Source organism: Notamacropus eugenii, chromosome 1 (genome assembly GCF_028372415.1).
Source record: "Notamacropus eugenii isolate mMacEug1 chromosome 1, mMacEug1.pri_v2, whole genome shotgun sequence".
NCBI classification, from domain to species: Eukaryota; Metazoa; Chordata; class Mammalia; order Diprotodontia; family Macropodidae; genus Notamacropus; species Notamacropus eugenii.
In genome coordinates, this window is record NC_092872.1 from 412,999,214 (window position 1) to 413,020,168 (window position 20,955).

General features: G+C 39.2%; 1 protein-coding gene and 1 long non-coding RNA gene across 3 annotated transcripts in view; one reads left to right on the plus strand and one right to left on the minus strand.

The window, feature by feature from the left end:
- Window positions 1-12,294: 12,294 nt before the first annotated feature.
- On the minus strand, window positions 12,295-19,499 carry LOC140518738 (uncharacterized). The gene is made up of 2 exons (XR_011972000.1): window positions 19,417-19,499; window positions 12,295-12,723 (listed from the first exon to the last, which is right to left on the minus strand). It is a non-coding gene; the product is annotated as an uncharacterized lncRNA (long non-coding RNA).
- FAF2 (Fas associated factor family member 2) overlaps window positions 19,385-20,955 on the plus strand; it is a 95,108-nt gene continuing 93,537 nt past the window's right edge. For both annotated transcript variants that reach the window (XM_072631088.1, XM_072631089.1), the window contains exon 1: window positions 19,385-19,981. In XM_072631088.1, coding sequence (XP_072487189.1) covers window positions 19,919-19,981 — 63 coding nt within the window. In that variant the 5' untranslated portion in view covers window positions 19,385-19,918. The remainder of the gene's footprint in view (window positions 19,982-20,955) is intronic.

Consider the following 20,955-nt stretch of genomic DNA (forward strand, 5'->3'; position numbering starts at 1 on the left):
AATGTGAATAGGAAATTTTCAGAAGAAGAAATCAAAGCTATCTATAATCATATGAAAAAATGCTCCATATTGATTAATGAAATGCAAATTAAAACAACTCTGAGACACCACCTCATATACCTATTAGATTCACTAACATGACACAAAAGGAAAATGATAAATGCTGGAGGGACTGTAGAAAAGTTGGAATACTGATGCACTGCTGGTGGAATTGTGAATTGATCCAACAATTATGGAGGACAATTTGGAACTATGCCCAAAAGGCTTTAAAACTGTGCATACCCTTTAATGCCACAATACCTCTACTAGGCCTGTATCCCAAAGAGATCAAAGAGAAGGGAAAAGGACCAATTTGTACAAAAACATTTATAACAGCTTTTTTTGTGGTAGCAAAGAATTGGAAATCAAGAGGCTACCCATTAGTTGGGGAATGATTGAACAAGTTGCACTGTATCATTGTGAAGGAATACTATTGTGTTATAAGAAATGATGAGCAAGATGGTTTCAGAAAAACCTAGGAAGACTCATATGAATTCGTGCAAAGTGATGTGAACAGAACCAGGAGAACATTACACAAAGTAACGGCAATACTATAATGATTATCAGCTGTGAAAGATTTAGTTATTTAGATCAAGACAATGATCCAGAACAGTTCCAAAAACCTCATGATGAAAAATGCTGTCCACTTCCAGAGAGAGAACTGATGAACTCTGAATGCACACTGAAGCATGTTTTCTTTCCTTTCTTCATTTTTATTGCTTTACTTTGTGTTTTCTTTTGCAACACAGCTAATATGGAAATAGATTTTGCATCACTTCACATACATAAACGAAATCAAATTGCTTACTTTCTTAAGGTGGAGAGAGAGGTAGGAGAGAATTTGAAACTCAAAATTAAAAAAAAAGTTTGTTAAAATTTTTTACATATATTTGGGAAATTTTATGAAATTAATAAAAATAATTTTAAAATATTTCCTTATCTTTGAAATAAGGAACCATGTATAAGGGTATCAAAATATTACAAACAAATGCAGAAATGAAATATCAAATATATCCTTTACTAACCACAAGGCTATAAAAATTATTTTCAACAAGGGACATTGACTAAAGGATTAAAAAACTTAATCCTAAGAAATTGGTGGGTGAAAGAACAAATCACAGAAACAATGGACAATTTAGTCAAAGAAAATGACAACACTGACACAGCACACCATAATTTGTGAAATTAGATAAAAGAGTTTGTAGGAAAAATTTTTATCTCTAAACATTTTCATTTACAAAAGAGAAAATGAGCAAGTCAATTAATTGATCATAAAACTAAATTAGAAAACCAACAAATTTTAAACCTGTAATTAAAATCCAAAATAGAAATTCTGAAAATCAAAGGAGAAATTAGTAAAATTTAAAGCAAAAAACCACAACATAAAAACAATAGATAAAACTAAGAGCTCATTTTTAAAGGGAAAACAACAAAAAAATAAAATAGATCAATCAATCAATAAATAAACATTTATTAGGCATCTACTATGTTCTAGGCACTATAATAAGCCTAGTACCATGATTGAAATTAAGGTAAAATGAGGCAACAAAGTTCTGAGCACATTCAATTCATTGGTAAATCTAGCAGTTACCAATAAAAGGATTCTTTAGCTCCTCAGCAAGCCAAAAGACCTTGGATGAGAGCTGAAATTATTTTTGTGGACAAAAGGAGGAACATCCAAACACTAGAAGGCAGCATCATAGATGGGGAAAATAATACAATTAGTTACAAAGTCAGAAGCATCATAGATATGGGGAACAATATGATTGACTGGAAATTTGGAATGTAAGACTACCAATAACCCCTCGTTCCATCTTGTCACTATGGAAAGCTCGTTGGTGGTGTCCACCTGCATGGCTACTTAGTATCACAGAGATAGCAGATTAGACTTTCTTGAAAGATAGTGTTCCAGACATAACAGACCGCTACAAGGCCTTTAACAGTCAAAATAATTTAAGAAAGAGGAAAAGGATCTATATGGGCAAAAATATTTTTAGCCACTATTTTCAGGGTATCTACTGTATCCTGTAGGATAAGTAAACAAATTGTGGCATATGAATACAATGGAATACTATTGTACCATACAAAATCACAAAATAAATAATTTCAGAGGAAACTAGGAAGACATTTATGAAATGATACAGAACAAAGTGAATATGAACAATACAGTGTATATAATGACAATATTCCTAGGGGAAAACAACTTTGGAAGACTTTGGAGTTCTGATCAGCACAATGAAAAGCCACAAATCCATATGAATAAAGATTAAACATACCATTCACTTCTTGCCAGACAGGTTATAAATTTAAGATGAAGGAAAAGACATACTTTTTGGACATTGTTAATGTGGGAACTTCTTTTACCAAACTATGCAGATATGTACTGCTTTGTTACTTAGTAGTGTCTGACTCCTTGTGATTCCTTTTGGGGGTTTTCTTGGAAAAGATACTGGGGTGATTTGTCATTTCCTTCTCCACCTCATTTTCAGATGAGGAAACTGAGGCAAACTGGGTTAAGTGACTTGCCCAGAGTCACATAGCTAGTTAGTATCTGAGGCCAGATTTGAACTCAGGAAGATGAGTCTTCTTGATTGCAGGTCTAGTATTCTATCCACTGTGCCAATCTAGCTGCCCCAGATATGTAGTGAGGGGTTGTTTGTTGGTTTTTTTTTGGTTGTTATGTAATTGCTCAATTTGGAGGAACAGTTAAGAGAAGGACAGATTAATAAAAAATGCTTGTTATTTGAAAAAACCCCACAAATGCTGGAACTTTTCGAAAACAATTTACATTGGTGAAAAGAGAAAAAACAATGAAGGGAGAGGATAAATACTCAGAGTAAACGGGATAATGCTGATGAATGGCGTGAGAAACCTGAAATATTAAATTCCCATTTTGCTTCTATTTTCTTTTCTAAGCAGGATGATCTCTGGAGAACAAAAGTTGATCTGGAGAACAAAAAATTCAAACTCAAGATAAGTGAGGAGAAGATTAAGAAAGTGTCTAGCTGGACTTAATGAATGCAAGGCACTACACCTGGATGAACTACATCCTAGGGTTCTGAAATAATTAGCTGATATGGCAGCTGAGCCACTATCAGTGAACTTTGAAAGACCTTGAGGATTGGGAGAAGTGTCACAGAATTTAAGAAGGACCGGCACTGCTCTCATTTTTAGAAAGGAAAAAGAGGGAGGTCTGCAAACTATAGGCCATTGAATTTTACTTCAATTCATGAAAAAATTCAAGGATATATTATTAAAGGGATGGTTCATGAGCACCTAAAAAGAGGACCATTGATCATGGAAAGGCAGTATCAGCATACCAAAACCAGATCATGACAGATTAATTTTATTTCCTTTGTTGTAGAATGACTTGATTAGGAGAATTCTGTAGGTAGTGTATACTAAAATTTCAGCAAAATTTGACCAAATCTGTTGTACTATGCTTGTAGATAAGGAGATATATGGGTGGAATGATAGTATGGTTTGTGACTCTCAGAATTGGTTGAGTGACTGGACCAAAAGATTGGTATTAATTAATCATTGTTACTTTAGAAGAAGGTCTCTAGTGAAGTATCCCAGCGATTTGTCCTCAACCCTAACCTGTTCAACTTTTTATGAATAAAAGTTGATAATCCATAGAAAGCATTTTTATCAAATTTGTAGATGAGATGGAACTGCAAGGAATAAATGGCAATTTGAGTGACAGAATGAAAATCTAAAAATAGCTTTAAAGGTTAAAATAATGAGCCATGTTAAATAAAATGAAATTTAAAACTTATAAATGTAAAATTGTATACCTGAGTTCAAAAAACAAATTCAAAAGCATAGGATAGAAGGAGGGGAAGGAGCATGAATAGGTATCAGTTCTTATGATAAAGATCTTGGGATTTTTATTAGACTCCAAACCCATATTTCTTTTTAAAAATTTTTATTTAACATTTTATTTCCTCTCAGTTACATGTAAAAACAATTTTAATATTAATTTTTATAACTTTGAGTTCCAAATTCCCTCCCTTCTTCTCTTGCCGCCCCCACACACACACACATTGAGAAGGCAGCAATTCGATATAGGTTATACATGTGTAGTCATGCAAAACATTTTCATAACAGGCATGTTGTGAAAGAAAACATATATTTTTAAAAAACTTAAGAAAAATAAAGAAAGGGAAAAAAACAGTTTGCTTTGATCTCTATTCAGACACCATCAGTTCTTTCTCTGGGAATGGATAGCATTTTTCATCGTAAGTCCTTCAGAGTTGTCTTGGATCATTGTATTGCTGAGAATAGCTAAGTCATTCACAGCTAATCATCCTACAATGTTGTTGTTACTTTGTACACAGTACATTTCACTTTGCATCAACCCATCTAAGTCTTTCCAGGTTTTTCTGAAAGCATCCTGCTCATCATTTCTTACAATACAATAGTATTCCATCACAATTACACACCACAATTTATTCAACAAGTCCCTGTATCCCCTCAGTTTCCAATTCTTTACCCCCAGAAAAAAAACTTACATAAAATATTTTTGTACCTATAGATCCTTTTCCTTTTTGTTTTTTATCTCTTTTAGGATACCAACCTAGAAGTGGTATTGCTATGTCAAAGAGTATGTATGGTTTTATAGCCCTTTGGGCATAGTTCCAAATTGTTCTACAGAATGGTTGAATTCACAACTCTGACAACAGTACATTAATGTCTCATTTTTCCCACATCCCCTCTAACATTTGTCATTTATCTTTTCTGTCCTGTTATCTAATCTAATAAGTATGTGGTAGTACCTCAAGATTGTTTTAACTTATATTTCTCCAACCAGTAGTGAGTTAAAATATTTTTTCATATGGCTTTAATTACTTCATCTGAAAACTGATTATATCTTTTGATCATTTATCAATTGAGGAATGGCTCTTACTTTTATAAATTTGATACAGTTCTCTATATGTTAGAGAAATGAGGACTTTATCAGAGAAAATTGCTTCAAAATTTTTTTTTCACAGTTGCTATTGCTAACTGCATTTCTCTCCATCCTATTCCTCCTCCCCCCTTTTATTCTATTCTCTCTCTTCATTCACACTGTCCCTCCTCAAAAGTATTTTGTTTTGGACTACCCCTCCCCCAATCTGCCTTCCCTTCTATCACCTCCCCCTTCTCTTTTTCACTTTCCCTTCTATTTTTCTGTAAGGTAAGATAGATTTCTATACCACATGACCTGTGTATCTTATTTGCCAGTTACATGTAAAGACAATTTTTAACGTTCATTTTTTAAAACTGAGTTCCAAATTCTCATCCTTCCTCCCTCCCCACCCACCTTCGTTGAGAAGACAAGCAATTTGATATAGGTTATATCATGTGTAGTCATGCAAAACACTTCCATAATAGTCATGTTATGAAAGACTAACTATATTTCCCTAAATCCTATTCCACCTCTCCCCATTTATTCTATTCTCTTCTTTTACCCTGTCCTTCAAAAGAGACTTTTTGCTTCTGATTTTTCCCTCCCCCAATCTGCTCTCTCCTCTATCACCCCCTCCTCTTATCCCATTCCCCTTACATTGCTGTAGGATAAGATAGATTTCTATGCCCAATTGAGTGTGTATGTTATTCTCTCCTTAAGCCAACCAAAGTAAGGTTCACTCATTCCCATTCCCCTCCCTACTCTTCCCCTCCACTGTAAAAACTTCTTGCCTCTTTTTATATGAGATAATTTACCTCATTCTACCTCTCCCTTTCTCCTCCCAGTTGATTACTCTCTCATCACTTAATTTTATATTTTAGATATCATCCCTTCATATTCAACTCATCCTGTGTGCTCTGTCTATATATATTCCCTCCAACTACCCTAATAATGAGGTCTCATGAGTTACAAATATCATCTTTCCATGTAAGAATGTAAACAGTTTGACCTTATTAAGTCCCTTATGATTTCCCTTTCTTGTTTACCTTTTTATGCTTCTCTTGAGTCTTACATTTCAAAGTCAAAATTTCTATTTAGCTCTGGTCTTTTCTTAAGAATGCATTAAATTCCTCTACATCATTGAATATCAAAATTTTCCCCTCATGGATTACACTAAGTTTTGCTGCATAGGTGATTCTTAGTCTTAATTCTAGCTGCTTTGGCCTCCAGAATATCATATTGTCCCTGTTGTTTGCTCATTTTCCCTACCTATTACTTGACTTTTAACTCCTTGCTAAGGTTGGGACTCTGCTTCCAGGGGTTTTGTGCAGCAATTTTCAGAGATACTTTCAGGAATCTGTAAGTTTTCAGTACTTCCAAGGTGGTATGATCTAAGGAGAAGTGTTTCCTATTTTTCTGTCCTGTACTCTGGTTTCTGAGAGACCACAAACACTCTTTTCTGCCTTGGAACTGTGATGAGGGTCCCCCCTCCACTGTGGGTGCAAACTCTACTGTACTAGTGCTCCTCCTCACCCCAAGACTTCCGCCCTTTACTGTCACCTAGATCATCTGCGGGCTGAGAGCTCTGGATGCAGCTGCTGCCATTGCGATTTAGTAAGTGCCAAGGCCTCCTCCTGGTTTGCTGTGGTTGTGGCTGTGCTGGCACGGCCTTCACTGGACTGTACTCTACTGTCACCCAGGTGTGACAGACCTTTCCTGCTGATTTTCTCGGTTGTCTGTACTGTCAAGGCCTGCACTGAACTGTGGTCCTCTCTCACCTTAATGCAACAGACCTTTCCTACAGAACTTCCAAGTTTTCTTGGGCTGGAAATTTGTTTTACTGCGTCTTTTTGTGGGTTCTGCTGCTCTAGAATTTGTTTAGTCATTTCTTAAAGGCATTTGGAAGGATTTGGAGGAGAGTTCAAGTGACTCCCTGCCTTTACTCTGACACCTTGGCTCCCAAACTCAATATTTCAATAGTGTGCTATGACAGCCAAACAAAACCAGTGCTATTTTTGGTTGCTTTAAAAGAGAGGTATAGTTCCCAGACCAAGGACAATAATAGCTCTACTACATTTTCCCCTTGTCAGAATAGATCTGTAGCACTGTGTTCAGTTTTGGGCACCACATTTTAGGAGACACAAAAAATTCGATCTCTAGGATCAAATACAAAATTCTCTGGTGTTCAAAGCTCTTTATAACTTAATCCCACCTCCTACTTCACCCTACTTTTCTAGTCTTCTTACACCTTATACTACCTCCTCCATGTTCCCTTCAATTCAGTGGTCTCCTTGGTGTTCCTTTAACAGGACACTCCATCTCTCTAGCTCTGGACTTTTTCTCTTATTCCAGAAACACTGTCTCCTTTCACCCATCCCCATCCCTTATTTCCTTAGCTTCCTTCAACTCCCAACTAAAATTCCACTTTTTACAGGCACCCTTTCCCAATTTCTCTTAATTCTAGATTCTTCCCTCTCTTAATTATTTCCTATTTATCTAGTAAATAACTCATTTGTACATATTTGTTTGCATGGTGTCTTCCCATCAGATTGTGAACTCCCTGAAGGTATCGTTTGTCTTCTGCCTCTTTTTGTGTCCCTAGAACTTAGCACAGTGCCTGGCACATGGTAGAAATTCAGTAAATGTTTATTGACTGACTACCTGAAAAATTAGCTGCCTCGCGTCACTCTGCATGAGTTCATGTAAGTCTTTCCAGGTTTTTCTGAAAGCATTCTCCTTGTCATTTCTTACAGCACAATAGTATTCCATCACAATCATATAACAAACTTATTCAGCCATTCCCCAATTGATGTGCAACCCCTCTATTTCCAATTCTTTGCTACCACAAAAAAAGGCTTTTATAAATACTATAAATATTTTTGTACAAATACATCTTTTTTCTTTGATCTCCTGGGGATACAGACCTAGTAGTGGTATTGCTGGGTCAAAGAGTATGCACAGTTTTATAGCCCTTTGGGCAGAGTCCCAAATTTCTTTCCAGAATGGTTGGATCAGTTCACAACTCCACCAACAATGGATTAGTTAGTGTTCCACTTTTCCCACATCTTCTCCAACATTTATCACTTTTGTTTTCTGTCACATTAGCCAGTTGGATAGGTGTGAGTTGGTATCTCAGAGCTATTTTAATTTGCATTTCTCTAATTTAGAGATTAGTGATTTAGAACATTTTTTCATAAGAGTACAGATGGCTTTAGTTTCTTTATCTGAAAACTGCCTGTTCATATCCTTTGACCATTTCTCAATTGAGGAATGACTTGTACGCTTATAAATTTGACTCATTTCTCTAATTTGAGAAATAAGGCCTTTATCAGAAACATTGCTGTAACAATCATTTCCCAGCTTTCTACTTTCCTTCTAATGTTGGTTGCATTGGTTTTTTTCCTCTGCAAAAGCTTTTTAATTTAATGTAATAAAAAAAATCCATTTTGCATTTTATAACATTATCTCTTATTTGGTCATAAATTCTTCCCTTCTCCATACATCTGGCAGGTAAATTATTCCTTGCTTTCTCGATTTCCTTATGGTATCACCCTTTGTGTCTAAATCGTGTACCCATTTTGACTTTATCTTGGTACATAGTGTGAGATGTTGATTTATGGTTAGTTTGTGCCATTCTATTTTCCAGTTTTCCCAGCAGTTTTTGTCAAATAGTGAGTTCTTATCCCAGAAACGGGAGGGTTTAGATTTTATCAAACAGTTGATTAGAATAGTCATTTACTGCCTGGGGGAATGTGAGTTTTGAACACTGAAACTTAAAAAGATAGCTTGGGGTTTACAGACTAGATTCCTTTCTTAAAGACCTTGCCTTAAACCCAAATTACTCTGGCTTTCATTGATTGGCCAAGAACAAGCCCCAGCCCAAGTCCCCCTTAGTGGTCATTGTTTGGGTCCTGAGGGCTCAAGAGTAAATGTAAATGGCTACTGTTTCTATTTTGACCAGAAACTCAGAGGATCTTCCCCTCCCGGATTTTTTTTTTTAATTAGGTAAAAGGGATCATTCCTTGGCTCATTTCTTTCCTAGCCTTATGGGCACTGTCTCAGTCAAAGTGAGAACTCAGAAAGACCTTAACTTAAAAAGGCCAAGGTCTCCTGCATCCAGGGCCACCTCTAGTCATCCTGATCTATATATCTTGCCACTGGGCCCAGATAGCTCCAAAAGAGAAAGTGAGGCTGGTGATTTTGCACTACCTTCCCTCACTTAAATTCAATTCCCTTGCGAGTCATAGCATCAGCTTCCTAATGTCATGGTCTTCTTTGAGAAGGAAGGACAAACAACAGTAACAACAACTTGTGTTTCTAACCTATTCCACTGATCCACCACTCTATTTCTTAGCCAGGACCAAATAATTTTGATGATTGCTGCTTTGCAATATAGTTTTAGATCTAGTATAGCAAGGCTACCTTCCTTTGCATTTTTAAATTAATTCCTTTGATATTCTTGACTTTTTGTTCTTCCTGATGAATTTTGTTATTATTTTTCTAGCTCTATAAGATAATTTTTTGGTAGTTTTATTGCCATGGAGCTGAATAAGTAAATTAACTTAGGTAGAAGAGAAGAGATTTTTGAAATGGCATTTTGTCTTTAGTTTTGCAAAATTAAAAAAAATTGATGCCTGGTGTTGAGGAAAGGGTACACTAGATTTAGAGTCAGAGGGCCTAGATTTGAGCCCTAGCTCTGCTACTGTGCTATGTCCTTTAATCTTTTTTTCTAGGACTAACTATCCTGAGTTCTCCTATGGCATGGTCTTGAAGCTTTACACCATCCTGGATGCCTTCCTCTGTCAATGCTCCAGCTGATAGCCATTCTCTTCCCCATTTTTCCTAGCTCTCCCCTCCCAGGAGAAACAGAACAAGTGGGATTCTTCTTTAATTACTTAAAGAGAGCTATAAAGTGGAAGAATACTTCAGGCTAAATATTCCTATTAACTTCAACCATTTTCTTCAACTCTTTCCATGGCATGTCTCCAGTCTCCTACATATTAGTCACCTTTCTTCATATCCTATATCTTGCCTTCCCACAATATGGAACAGAACTGAACATTATATTCCTGATCTGTTCTTAACAAGTTTGACTACAATGAGACTGTAAGTACCCTCCTTCTAGACACTGTTTCTTTTAATGGATCTAAGATGTTAGACAATTTAACTGTCATGTAGCATTATGATTTATATTGAACTTCCAGTTTTATTTCACTCAAAACTATTGTCTATTAAAGAAAATTTTCCTCATACTCTACTACTGCAGCTGGTTTTTTTTTTTTGGTAGCCAAATATAGCACTTGGTGTTTATCCATGGTCCAGTTTCGCTGTTCCTCAGCTACTTCATTTGTAAAATAAGAAGGCTGGACTACAAGTCTCCTGTATCTGTGTCTGGGGGGCATCTGACAGTCCCCACACTTTTCTCAATCCTTCTTGAACTTTCTGTAGCATTTGATACTGTTAATTACCCTCTTCTCCTGAATACTTTCTTTTCTCTGTACTGTCATGATATTGCTCTTTCCTGATTTTCCTCCCACCAATCTGACCACTCTTTCTCAGTCTTCTTTGCTGATTCATCATCCATTTCAGCTTCCTCCTTCCCTCTTCCCTTTCCCTTCCTTGTCTCCCAAGGCTCTGTTCTGGGTCCTGTTCTTTTCTTTCTCTACATCCTCTCACTTGGGGGTCTCATCAGCCCCCACTGCCTTATTTATCTTATCTGTATAGCTGATTCCCAGATTTATACATTTCGCTTGTTTCTCCTGATCTCTAGTTCCACAAACCTAGCAGTCTATTAGACATTTCATAGTGGATGCCCCACAGACATTTCCATAATCAACCTGCCCAAAAAAGAACTTTCTTTTTCCCCACTTCTAAACTTTGATATTTCTATTGAGGATGCCACCATTCTTCCAATCTCCCAGGTTTAAAGCCTCAGTATTATCCTCAACTCTTCAGTCTGCCTTATCCTACATATCAAATCAATATGCAAATATGATTTATACCTCCACAGTAGATATTTCTTTTCCAACACCTTCTCACTACTTATATGGCCAGGCCACTAGCCTAGTTTAGGTCCTTATCACCTCTTACTTAGAATATTGCAACAGCATACTAATTAGTTTCTCTGCCTTAAATCTCTCCCTCCTTCACAAGCTGTTAAGTGATTTTCCTTGAGTACAAGTTTGACCACACGATTGTCTTGCTCAATAAATTATAGGAACTTCTTATTGCTTATCTTATAGGCTAAGATATAAATTCCTCTGTCATTTAAAATCCTTCATACCTGACCCTTAACCTTATTATATATTACTTCCCTTCTTAGGGAGGCAGCTAGATGACACAGTGGATAAGCCTGGGCCCAAAGTCAGGAAGACCTGAGTTCAAATTGTGTCTCAGAAACTTGCTAGCTGTTTAACCCCGGGCAAGTCATTTTGCCTCTATTTATCTCAGTTTCATCAACTGAAAATGGAATTAATAATAGCACCTATTTTGCAGGGTTGTCTTGAGAATCTTAAATGGGATATTTGAAAAGTGCTTAAAACATAATGCATGACATGCATAAGCATTATATAAATGTTTATTCCTTTCCCTTCCCTTTCTTGCATGCCAAAGTTCAGCCAAACTGATCTTCTTGCTGCTTTTCATGACTGTACATCTCCCATATCTTTGCTCTGGCTACCTCCTTTCCCACCTGAACCTGGAATATACCTCTGTCTCAAATCTTGTGTCTCCTTGAGGACTCAACTCAATCAAGACTTCCTACATGATATTTTTCTTCATCTCTCCAACTATTAGTACCCCTTCTCACAAAGCTACACACACACACACACACACACACACACACACACACACACACACACACACACACACACACACAAGCAAGGATGCACCCTAGTAGCAAACACTGGCATTTAATAGAGTATGTCATTATAAGGAGAAGGGGCAGACAGAATGCATGAGTGAATAAGGTAATGTGTGGCAGAATGCCAAACTCATCCTCTCTAAGCTAAACATTCACATACAACAAAAGCAGGGGTCACAAGGTAACGTGACTGCCAGAAGACTTAACGTCAACAGATTAAAATGCTTCTTCTACTATGAACAGTTCATTGCTGTAGGGAAAACTGAAATAACACACAGTTAGCAACAGTAGAGAATAAAAGGAATGAGCAGATTTCAGAGGTTTACTCATCTGGGTCAGAATACTTGCAAGCATCAAAATTGGTTTGATGAAAATGATGGGGAATACGGAAGCCTCTAAATGAAGAAACAAGAACTCCACAGAGTTTACCAGCAGGATATTTTGTCCTTCTCTAAGAAGGCAGCATTTAATTTCATCAAAAGTAAAGTGCAAGTGAAGCTTAGAGAAATGCAGGTTTATTGGCTCAGTAAGAAGGCAGATGAAACAATTCAAAGCACTTTTATGATGCCTCAAAGGCTATTTATGGGCCAAAGACTTATGGTGCATCGCAACTACTCAGTGCAGATGGAACCACACTGATCAGTGATAAGGACTTGATCCTGGAGAAATGGACAACAGATCATCAATCAATGCTGAAATCATTCACCATGTACCTCAGGTTGAAATCAATTTCTCTCTCAAACTTCCAACTGAAGAAGAAACGTCATCAGCTTCTTCTTGTGTGGCAAAAGGCCTGGTGTTGATCTATTCCAGCTGAGATTTACAAGGTAGTGGGTCCACTGGTCATATAAAAGCTGACTGAAATTTTCCATATTATTTGGCAAGAGGAGGTTATCCCCCAGGAGTTCAAGGATGCCTCTGCTGTCCATCTCTATAAAGGAAAAGGAAATAAGTTGTCTTTTGACAATCACAGGGAGGTTTCTTTCTTAGTCATTGCTGACAAAATTCTACACAGAGGCCAATCCTTTCCCTGGAAGATGGTTATTTATCTGAGAGCCAGTGTGGCTTCTGAAAGAGCATAGGAAACAGCTGATATGGTGTTTGCTGCTTGACGACTCCAGAAGAAATGCCAGGTGCAGAACAGACGCCTGTACACAATGTTTATTGATTTGACCAAGACTTTTGATATTGTCAGTCATGAGGGCTTGTGGAAAATTATGGCAAGTTTTGGTTGCCTGAAGTTCATCAGTACTGTATGTCAGTTTCATGACAGCATGCTTGCCTGGGTTCTGGATAATGGAAGATGCTCTCAAGTTTTCTCAGTTACCAGTGGGGTGAAGCAGAGCTGTGTGCTTGCTCCTCTGCTTTTTGGCATGATGTTGTTGGATGGCTTCAACAAGGATGAAAATGGCATCAAAGTCAGCTATTGCATTGACAGAAAATTATTCAAGTTGAAAATGCTACAAGCCAAGCAAGACTAAGGTGGAGGGAGAGTTGGTGCATGACTTTTTGTTTGCAGATGATTGTGAACTCAATACAACCTCTGAAGTTTGTCTAAAAGATCTGTTCTACAGAGAACTCACACAAAGCAAGTGCTCATACAGAGGTCAGAAGACATCTCTACTCCAAATGTTCATATGGATGACTTGAGGCCAATCTGAGGTAGAGTCTTCCAAACTCATACTGGTCTGATCAGCCAGTCAGATTCCAACATTGTGATGTCATTTTGGTCCTCTTCAAGAACAAAGGACAACAACCACAACAAATATCCTGCCCCCCCCCCCCACACACACACACATACATACACATTCATATTGTTCTACCTTCTCCCCAGTTGGATGACTCTAGAGGAGAAAGTGAGGCTGGGGATTTGGACAGCCCTCCGTCACTTAAATTTAATTCACTGTCAATTCATTCATCACCTTCCTTTTGTCATGGTCGTCTTCAAGAACAAAGCACAAACAATAGCCTGTGAGTAATCTGAGCTGCTTCTCCACTAAGGATCCAACAGGCCAGTTCCAGTTGGGCAACACAGCTGTCCTTCCTGCCTCCCTCCCTCCCTTTCCCTTCCTGCCCTGCCTTATCCTGTCCTTCCCTTCCTTCTCCTCTATACCCTTTCCTTTTTTTCCCTTCTTTGTCTCCCTCTGTCCACATAGGATATCATACCTTTACTTGAGGATGTTCTGCCTAGAAGAATATAAATTTTAATGGCTGAAACTTTGCATCATATCTTGGGGTTTACAGGCTAGATTTCTTTCTCAAAAGTGAAAACTCAGAAAGACCTTAACTTGAAAAGGCCAAGGTCTCCTCCTGCATCTAGGGCCATCTCTAGTCACCCTGATCTATATATCTTGCCACTTGGCCCAGATAGCTCCAAAGGAGAAAGTGAGGCTGGTGTTTATGCACTGCCCTCCCTCACTTAAATCCAATTCATTTACAGGTTGTGGCTTCAGTTTCCTGATGTCATGGTCTTCTTTGAGAAGAAACGATAAACAACAACAACCATGTGCTAGGCACTCTGCTAAATTCTGGGGATATGAAAAGAGGCAAAAACCAGTCCCTGTCCTCAAGGAGCTCACAATTTAATGAAAGAGGCAAGCAAATAAATATGTACAAACAAGCTATGTACAGGATAAATAGGAAACAAGAGAGGGAAGACACTAGTATTAAGGGAATTGGGAAAGACTTCCTACAGAAGGTGGTATTTTAGCTAGGACTTGAATGAAGACAGGAGGCAGAGATGAAGAGGGACAACATTCTCGTCATGGGGAACAGCCAGAAAACATATCAGGAGTTGAGAAATGGATTTTGAGGAATAGCAAAGAAGCCAGTATCACTGGATGGGTAAATATGTGGTAGGAAGAAAGGTGTAAGATCCTGAAAAGGTGGGGTGAAGTGGGAGCAAAGTTATGAAGGGCTTTGGATTCCAGAGGGTATTTTATTTTGATCTTGAAGGTGATAGGGACTTACTGAAAGTTCTTGAGTTCTTGGAGTTGCAGTTTAGGAAAATCACTTTGGGTGGCTGAATGGAGGATGGACTAGAGTGGGTAGAGACTTGTGGCAGGCTTGCCAGTTTGCTTGGATGTTTTAGAAAAGATATTGACAAAGTAAAATGCATTTAGAGGAGAACACCAGGATGGTGAGAAGACAGGAGATGATTCAATATAATAGCTAGCTGAAGGAACTAAAGCTGATTAACTTATAACAAAAATGTCATAAATGCAGCTCCCAATACTCCTGAGTGCAAACTGAATCAAATTAAAATTTAATAGGAAAATATTTAACAAAATAAATTAAAATGCAATAAGATAATTATGACATTACATTTAAAAAACTAAGTCAATATCAGGGCAGGGATTCTTTTATTGGGATTGAGTTTGGCACCACAGCCCTAGAGAACAAAAGACTTACAAAGCATTTGAAAGCTGTCTTCAAGTATCTGAAAGACTCCCATCTGGAATAGAGATTAGATTTATTCTTTTTAGCCCTAGAGGAGAGGAATAGAAGGTATGGATGGAAATTTCACAGAGGCAAATTTCAGCAATTCCTGTCCTCTAGGTATGAGCCCCTGACATGGATTTTGCAGAGGAAAATTTCTCTACAGGAAGTGGAATCTGTACAGGATCTCCCTGTATAGGAAGAACAAGGAGGTTGACTAAATGCTCTCTCAGTTCCCTTAAAAAATTTAATTTTCTATGTCCATTTTACTTTGTTAATCAATAAGTACTTATTAAGCAACTACTGAATGTGGTAGTCATTCCTGGTAACGGAAAACTCCTTTCCCATACTCTCTCTTCCTATACTCTAATCCCTATCTAAATCAGCCCTATTCCTTTCCAACTCCTTTTATTGCCCTCTGGAATTCCTATTTTTACTGTTAACAAACTCCCCTTTCTCATGGAATTTTTTCCCCACAAAGTTTTCATTTTCTTTCATTCACAGAAGCCTGGCTTTCTTTAGGAGACACTTATCACTGGCTACCCTTTCCAGTGCTAGTTGTTCTACCTGTCACTGTCCCCTATACAATGGTTCAGGAGTTGGTATATTCCTTATGTCCTCCTTCCAGTTGTAGATCCTTTCTCTATCACTGTCATTTAGTAATTTGTTTTGTATTTCTGTATCACACTGTCCAGATCCTTGTTCTTTTCACCTATTAGCCTGTAGGTCACCATCCTTCTTTCTCAAATTCATTATCTGGCTCACAGTTTTTCTCTTTAATCCAATTCCTGCCCTCATATTTGAGGACTTCAGTATAAAAATTGGCATCCCCTTGAGTATCCTGGTCTCTCAGCTAATCAACCTACTCAAGTTTCATAACCTACACCTTCACTCCATCTCAGTTACCCACAGGAATGGTCATACCTTAGTTCTTAGCATCACTGCAAACTCTATCACTCTTATATTTGCCTTCATTTTCATATCTTCTGTTCTTCATTACTCTGCCCTCACCCTCCTCATTACTCCTAAACCTTTTTTCTCATCCTAATTGCAATTTCTAATCTCTCCATCCCAGTCATTAATCCTGCTCTAGTCCCATTTTCCTCCTTGCAGTCTTGACCTCATAGTTTGCCAGTTGACATAAATATGTCAACTTTAAATACCTTAGTCCTTTGCCCTTCTGTCATTTTCATGCCAGTCTTTAAACTGGTCACTCCCACCTTCACTTATTTTCTGTTCCTACTCCTGTGCTGATGAATGCAGCTTGAAAAAGTCACACTATTATGCCAACTGAGTATACTACAAATTCATGTTATCTAATCTCAAATAATGGGCAGCTAGGGGGCACAGTGAATAGACTGCTGAGCCTGGAGTCAGAGAGACTTCTTCCCAAGTTCAAATCTAACCTCAGAGACTGTCTAGCTCTGTGATCCTAGGCAAGTCACCCACCTTTTTTGCCTCAGTTTCCTCAGCTGTAAAATGATCTGGAGAAGGAAATGGCAAAACCACTCCAGTACTTTGCCAAGAAAACCCTAAATGGAGCCATGAAGAGTTGAACATGACTGAACTGCTGAACCTCAAGTAGGCCTTTATGCTCCCAGAAGCTATTGTTTCAAACCCTCTCCTCTCTTGCACTCTCTTCAAGTGCAACATCACTTCAACCCTCAACTCTTCTAGACAGATGTCTTTGCCTCTTTTTTTACTGAGAAAAAATGACACTCACAATTGTGAGCTATCTCATCTCCCCTATTCCATACTTCAAACCACTTTTCATCTTTACCTACCTTCTTGTCTCTTTCTTTAGTTTCTGAGGAAGAGGTAGCCTGTATTCCTGCCAAGACTAGTCCCTTTTCTTGTGCCCTTGATTCTATGCTGTTCCATGTCTTTCAGTGTCTTTCTCCTTTAATCACTTCCTCTCTTCTTCAAACTTTTCTTTTCACTGGCTCCTTCCCTGGAGTCTACAAATAGACACAAGTCTCTCTCCTCATCTTCCCCAGTCCTTACAAAAATTCTCATTTAACCCTGGAAAATCTTCAAGCTATAACCTACATACCTTTCATTGCCAAATTCTCAGAGGCATCTATACTTAATGTCTTCATTTTCAAATTTCCACTCACTTCAGACACTACCATTCTATGAACATTGTTCTTAACTGTTAAATCCAATGGTGACTTCTATCACTTCACATAATTGAGTACTTTTTCCTTTTAAATATGCATAAGATCATAGGTCATAGTTTTAGAATTGGAACGGATCTCAAACCATATCTCTTTCTTCCCTTAACTTTTGTTATTTTGCTTTCTCCAAGTTATTCTTCTTCCAGTCTGATGACATCTTTCTGGATTACTACCCTCCTAGCCTTAAGCATTGAGCATGGATTTCCTTTGCTATATCAGTTTCCTGACTCCAAACATATGTTCCTCCTCAGGCTCTGTCCTGGGCCCTTTTTGACTTTCTTTCTCAGTTTTCTTTCTTTGTATCATTTTTGTTCAGTCATTTTTCAATTGTGCCTGACTGTAACCTATACGGATTCGATTATCATCTCTATGCATATGACACCTAAATCAATATATTCACCTGTAATATCTCTTCTGAACTCTAGTCCCCCATCACCAACTCTCTGTGGGACATCTCAAATTCAATATGACCTTTCCCGCTAAAGTCATCTCCCCTCCAAACTTCCCTATTTCTGTTAAGGGCATCACTATTTTCCTAGTCACTTAGATTTGTAATATCAGAATTATCCTGGATTCCTGATTCTTGATCTAGCAGAATGCTTGGCATATAGCAAGTGCTTAATAAGTCCATCCATCCATCCATCCATCCATCCATCCACTCTCTTATTCCCAATAGTCAATCAGTTGTCTTGTCAATTCTATTTCAGAAACATATTTCCTATCTGTCCTCTTCTTTTGATTGTATTTTTAAGAGTCTTCTAAATAGACTGCCTGCTTCTAGCCTCTCCCCTTTCCAATTTATCCTCCACACAGCTGTCAAAATAATTTTCTTAAAGCACAGATCTTAATATGTTAGCACCTTGCTTGAAAATGTTTAGTGGCTTCTTACTGCCTTTGAGTTAAAATACAAAAATTTCAGCCTAAGGCTCTCCACAATCTGGCTCCAGCTTAACCTTTCCAGATTTTTTTTTCTTATTATCTCTACACTTTATACATTTCAACCAAATTGGATTGGCATGAATGTCATTCTTGCTAATTTTTGCCTTTTAAAATCCCTAGCTGATTTAAAGGCTCAAGCTCATAGATCAACTTCTCCACAAAGCCTTCCATGATTCTTCTACTTATAATTGTTCTCTCCGTCTCTTAAAAAAAAAATCATTATGTATTGATTTTTGTACAAGCTAGTTACATCTCCCTCCTCCCCTACTGCTAGTAGAAAGTATGGTCCTTGAAGGAAGGGACATTTACTCTTGTCTTGGCATCTCCTATACCTGATAAGGTCCCTTGTGGACAGCACATGCTTAATGAATATTGAGCAAATTTTGTTTCATAGAGGGATTTATTCAAAGTGGAAGTTGGATTAGATGACCTATCCTATTTTTTTTTCAATTCTGAGACTGTGTTCCTGTTGAGCCTGATAAATTAAAGGGGCTGGAGACACGAAAGGGTGGCTGAAGGCTGATGTTAGAAGGAAGGGAAAAATAGACCGGGGCTAATTTGGGGTTCTGGAGAAGGAAAGGGCAAACCACTCCATTATCTTTGCCCAGAAAACCCCAAATGGTTTCAAGAAGAATTGAAGAGTCAGACATAACCAACTGAAACAACTGGACAAAATAGGGATTCCCCAGGGAAAAAGGAGTGAAGACCCGGAGGGGCAGGCTAGAGGTGGGGCTAGGGCAGGGGTGGGAAGGAGTAACTCAGGATGGAGGAAGTTGCGGAACTAGAGAAAGTCAGACCGGGGAAAGAGAGGCAAATGCCCAGCCAAGGTGAGGAAGGGCTTGTAGAGCCTGAACAGGCTGCTTTGGGGCAGGAAGTCCGCCCACTTTAATAGAAATTTAAAGTTTACAAGAAGGCCCTGCCTTACAGCCACCTAAGAAATGTGGGGAATGCAAAGGTCACTATGCCTATTTTACAGGTAAGACAATGGAGGCAGAGGGCGATGCTGCAGGATCACACTTCCCAAGGCTCGAGCCCGCCATTCTAAAGCATATCTTCTTACTCTCACATACGGGCTAAGGTTCCCTGCGGAGGAGGACGCGTCTGGGAAGGTCAGATGAAGCGGCGGGCTACAGGGCGACGTACACCCCACGGACTTCCCTGAGGTCCACGTGGGATGGATAGCTCTCGATGCAAAAAAAAAAGGGCGCCTCCTGCTTTCGTACGCTTCCGGTCCTTAAACGGCATCCGGGATCAGCCCAGAAGGACTCGGGAGCTTCCGGAATCATCCGCGATCCATTCGGGTGATTGGGGGGTAGGCATTGAGTCTCGCTTTAGTAAAGCAGTCACGTGGGCTATCCGAAGGCTTTCGGGAATTTCCGGAAGAGTAAGGGGCGTGCCTTTGAGAGGTGGCCCCCGGCAGCCGCCCCAGCAGCTTTAGGTTGCCGGCGCAGAATCTCAAGCCCGGGATCAGACGGCTCGCGGTGGCGGTCTGGGACCGGAAGCGGGTACGGATGAGGTCATTTCCGGCGGGTGACGGTGCGGACGGGTCAGAGGCGTAGAGGCGGCGGCAAAATGGCGGCGCCTGAGGAGCGGGACTTAACCCAGGAGCAGACAGAAAAGCTGCTGCAGTTCCAGGTATTAAGGGCCCGAGGCCGCCAACGCTGCTGCGGGTCCGGAGCGGAGCTCTGTGACCCCCCTCCCTTACGAGGAAACGGCTGCATCTGTTAGCCAAGGCCCATGGGGACTCCCCCCTCCCTGCAGCCAACTGCCCTCGGGTATCCCGGCCCCTTCAAAGACCCCGCCGCGCCCCCCGGCTTGGCACCAGCCTGGTCTTGTGCCATCCCTTGGCCCGGATCCCGGTGCTCCCCCTTCCCTTGCTCTGTATGGCTCCTTCCCTTCTTTTTCTTTCTCCTTGTCTCCTTTGCCCTATTTCCCTCTCTTCTTTTACTTTTCCTCTCTTCCCCTTCCTCTTGTCTCCTTCCCCACCTTTTCTCACCTTGTCCCATCCACCCTTTGTCGTTTCCCCCTTCCCCTACACACTTAGTAACCTTCCCCTCCCCCAAGTATTTGATCCAGTGTTGCCAACCCTAACTTCTTCGTGGAACCTCTTGTGGTGTACATCCTGAATCTCTACCTGCTAGTTATCCCTCCTCCGTGGGGTCTGTATTGTAGGAGTTCTTAAGCTGATCAAGCTAGTAGCAGCTATAGACGTACCGACCTGTATTTCCAGTGCCCCGACGTTATTAGGGACTTAACACAGGAGGATCAGAGGGATTTTCTATGGGGGTTTGTGGTAACAGGCTGTTTAACTCTGAGCTGAGAATCTGAGAGGTGGAGGATGGGGGCGATGAGTGGGGTCCATTAATTTTAGAATCGTTTTCTTCCTAAATCTTAATGAATAGATCAGTGCCAGGTTAGAGGAATAGAAGCAGGGTGACATTTACCTAAAGGATTAACCCTCCAAAATAATACTTTTTACTGATTTTCTCCAATAAATGTCATAATTTTCAAAATGTTATCTTTTTTAATGGGATGATGGGTAAGAATTTTATAACTTGGAGTCCTCTGATAACAGTTCGGCCAAATTTTTAGATTTGGTAAATAGTTTT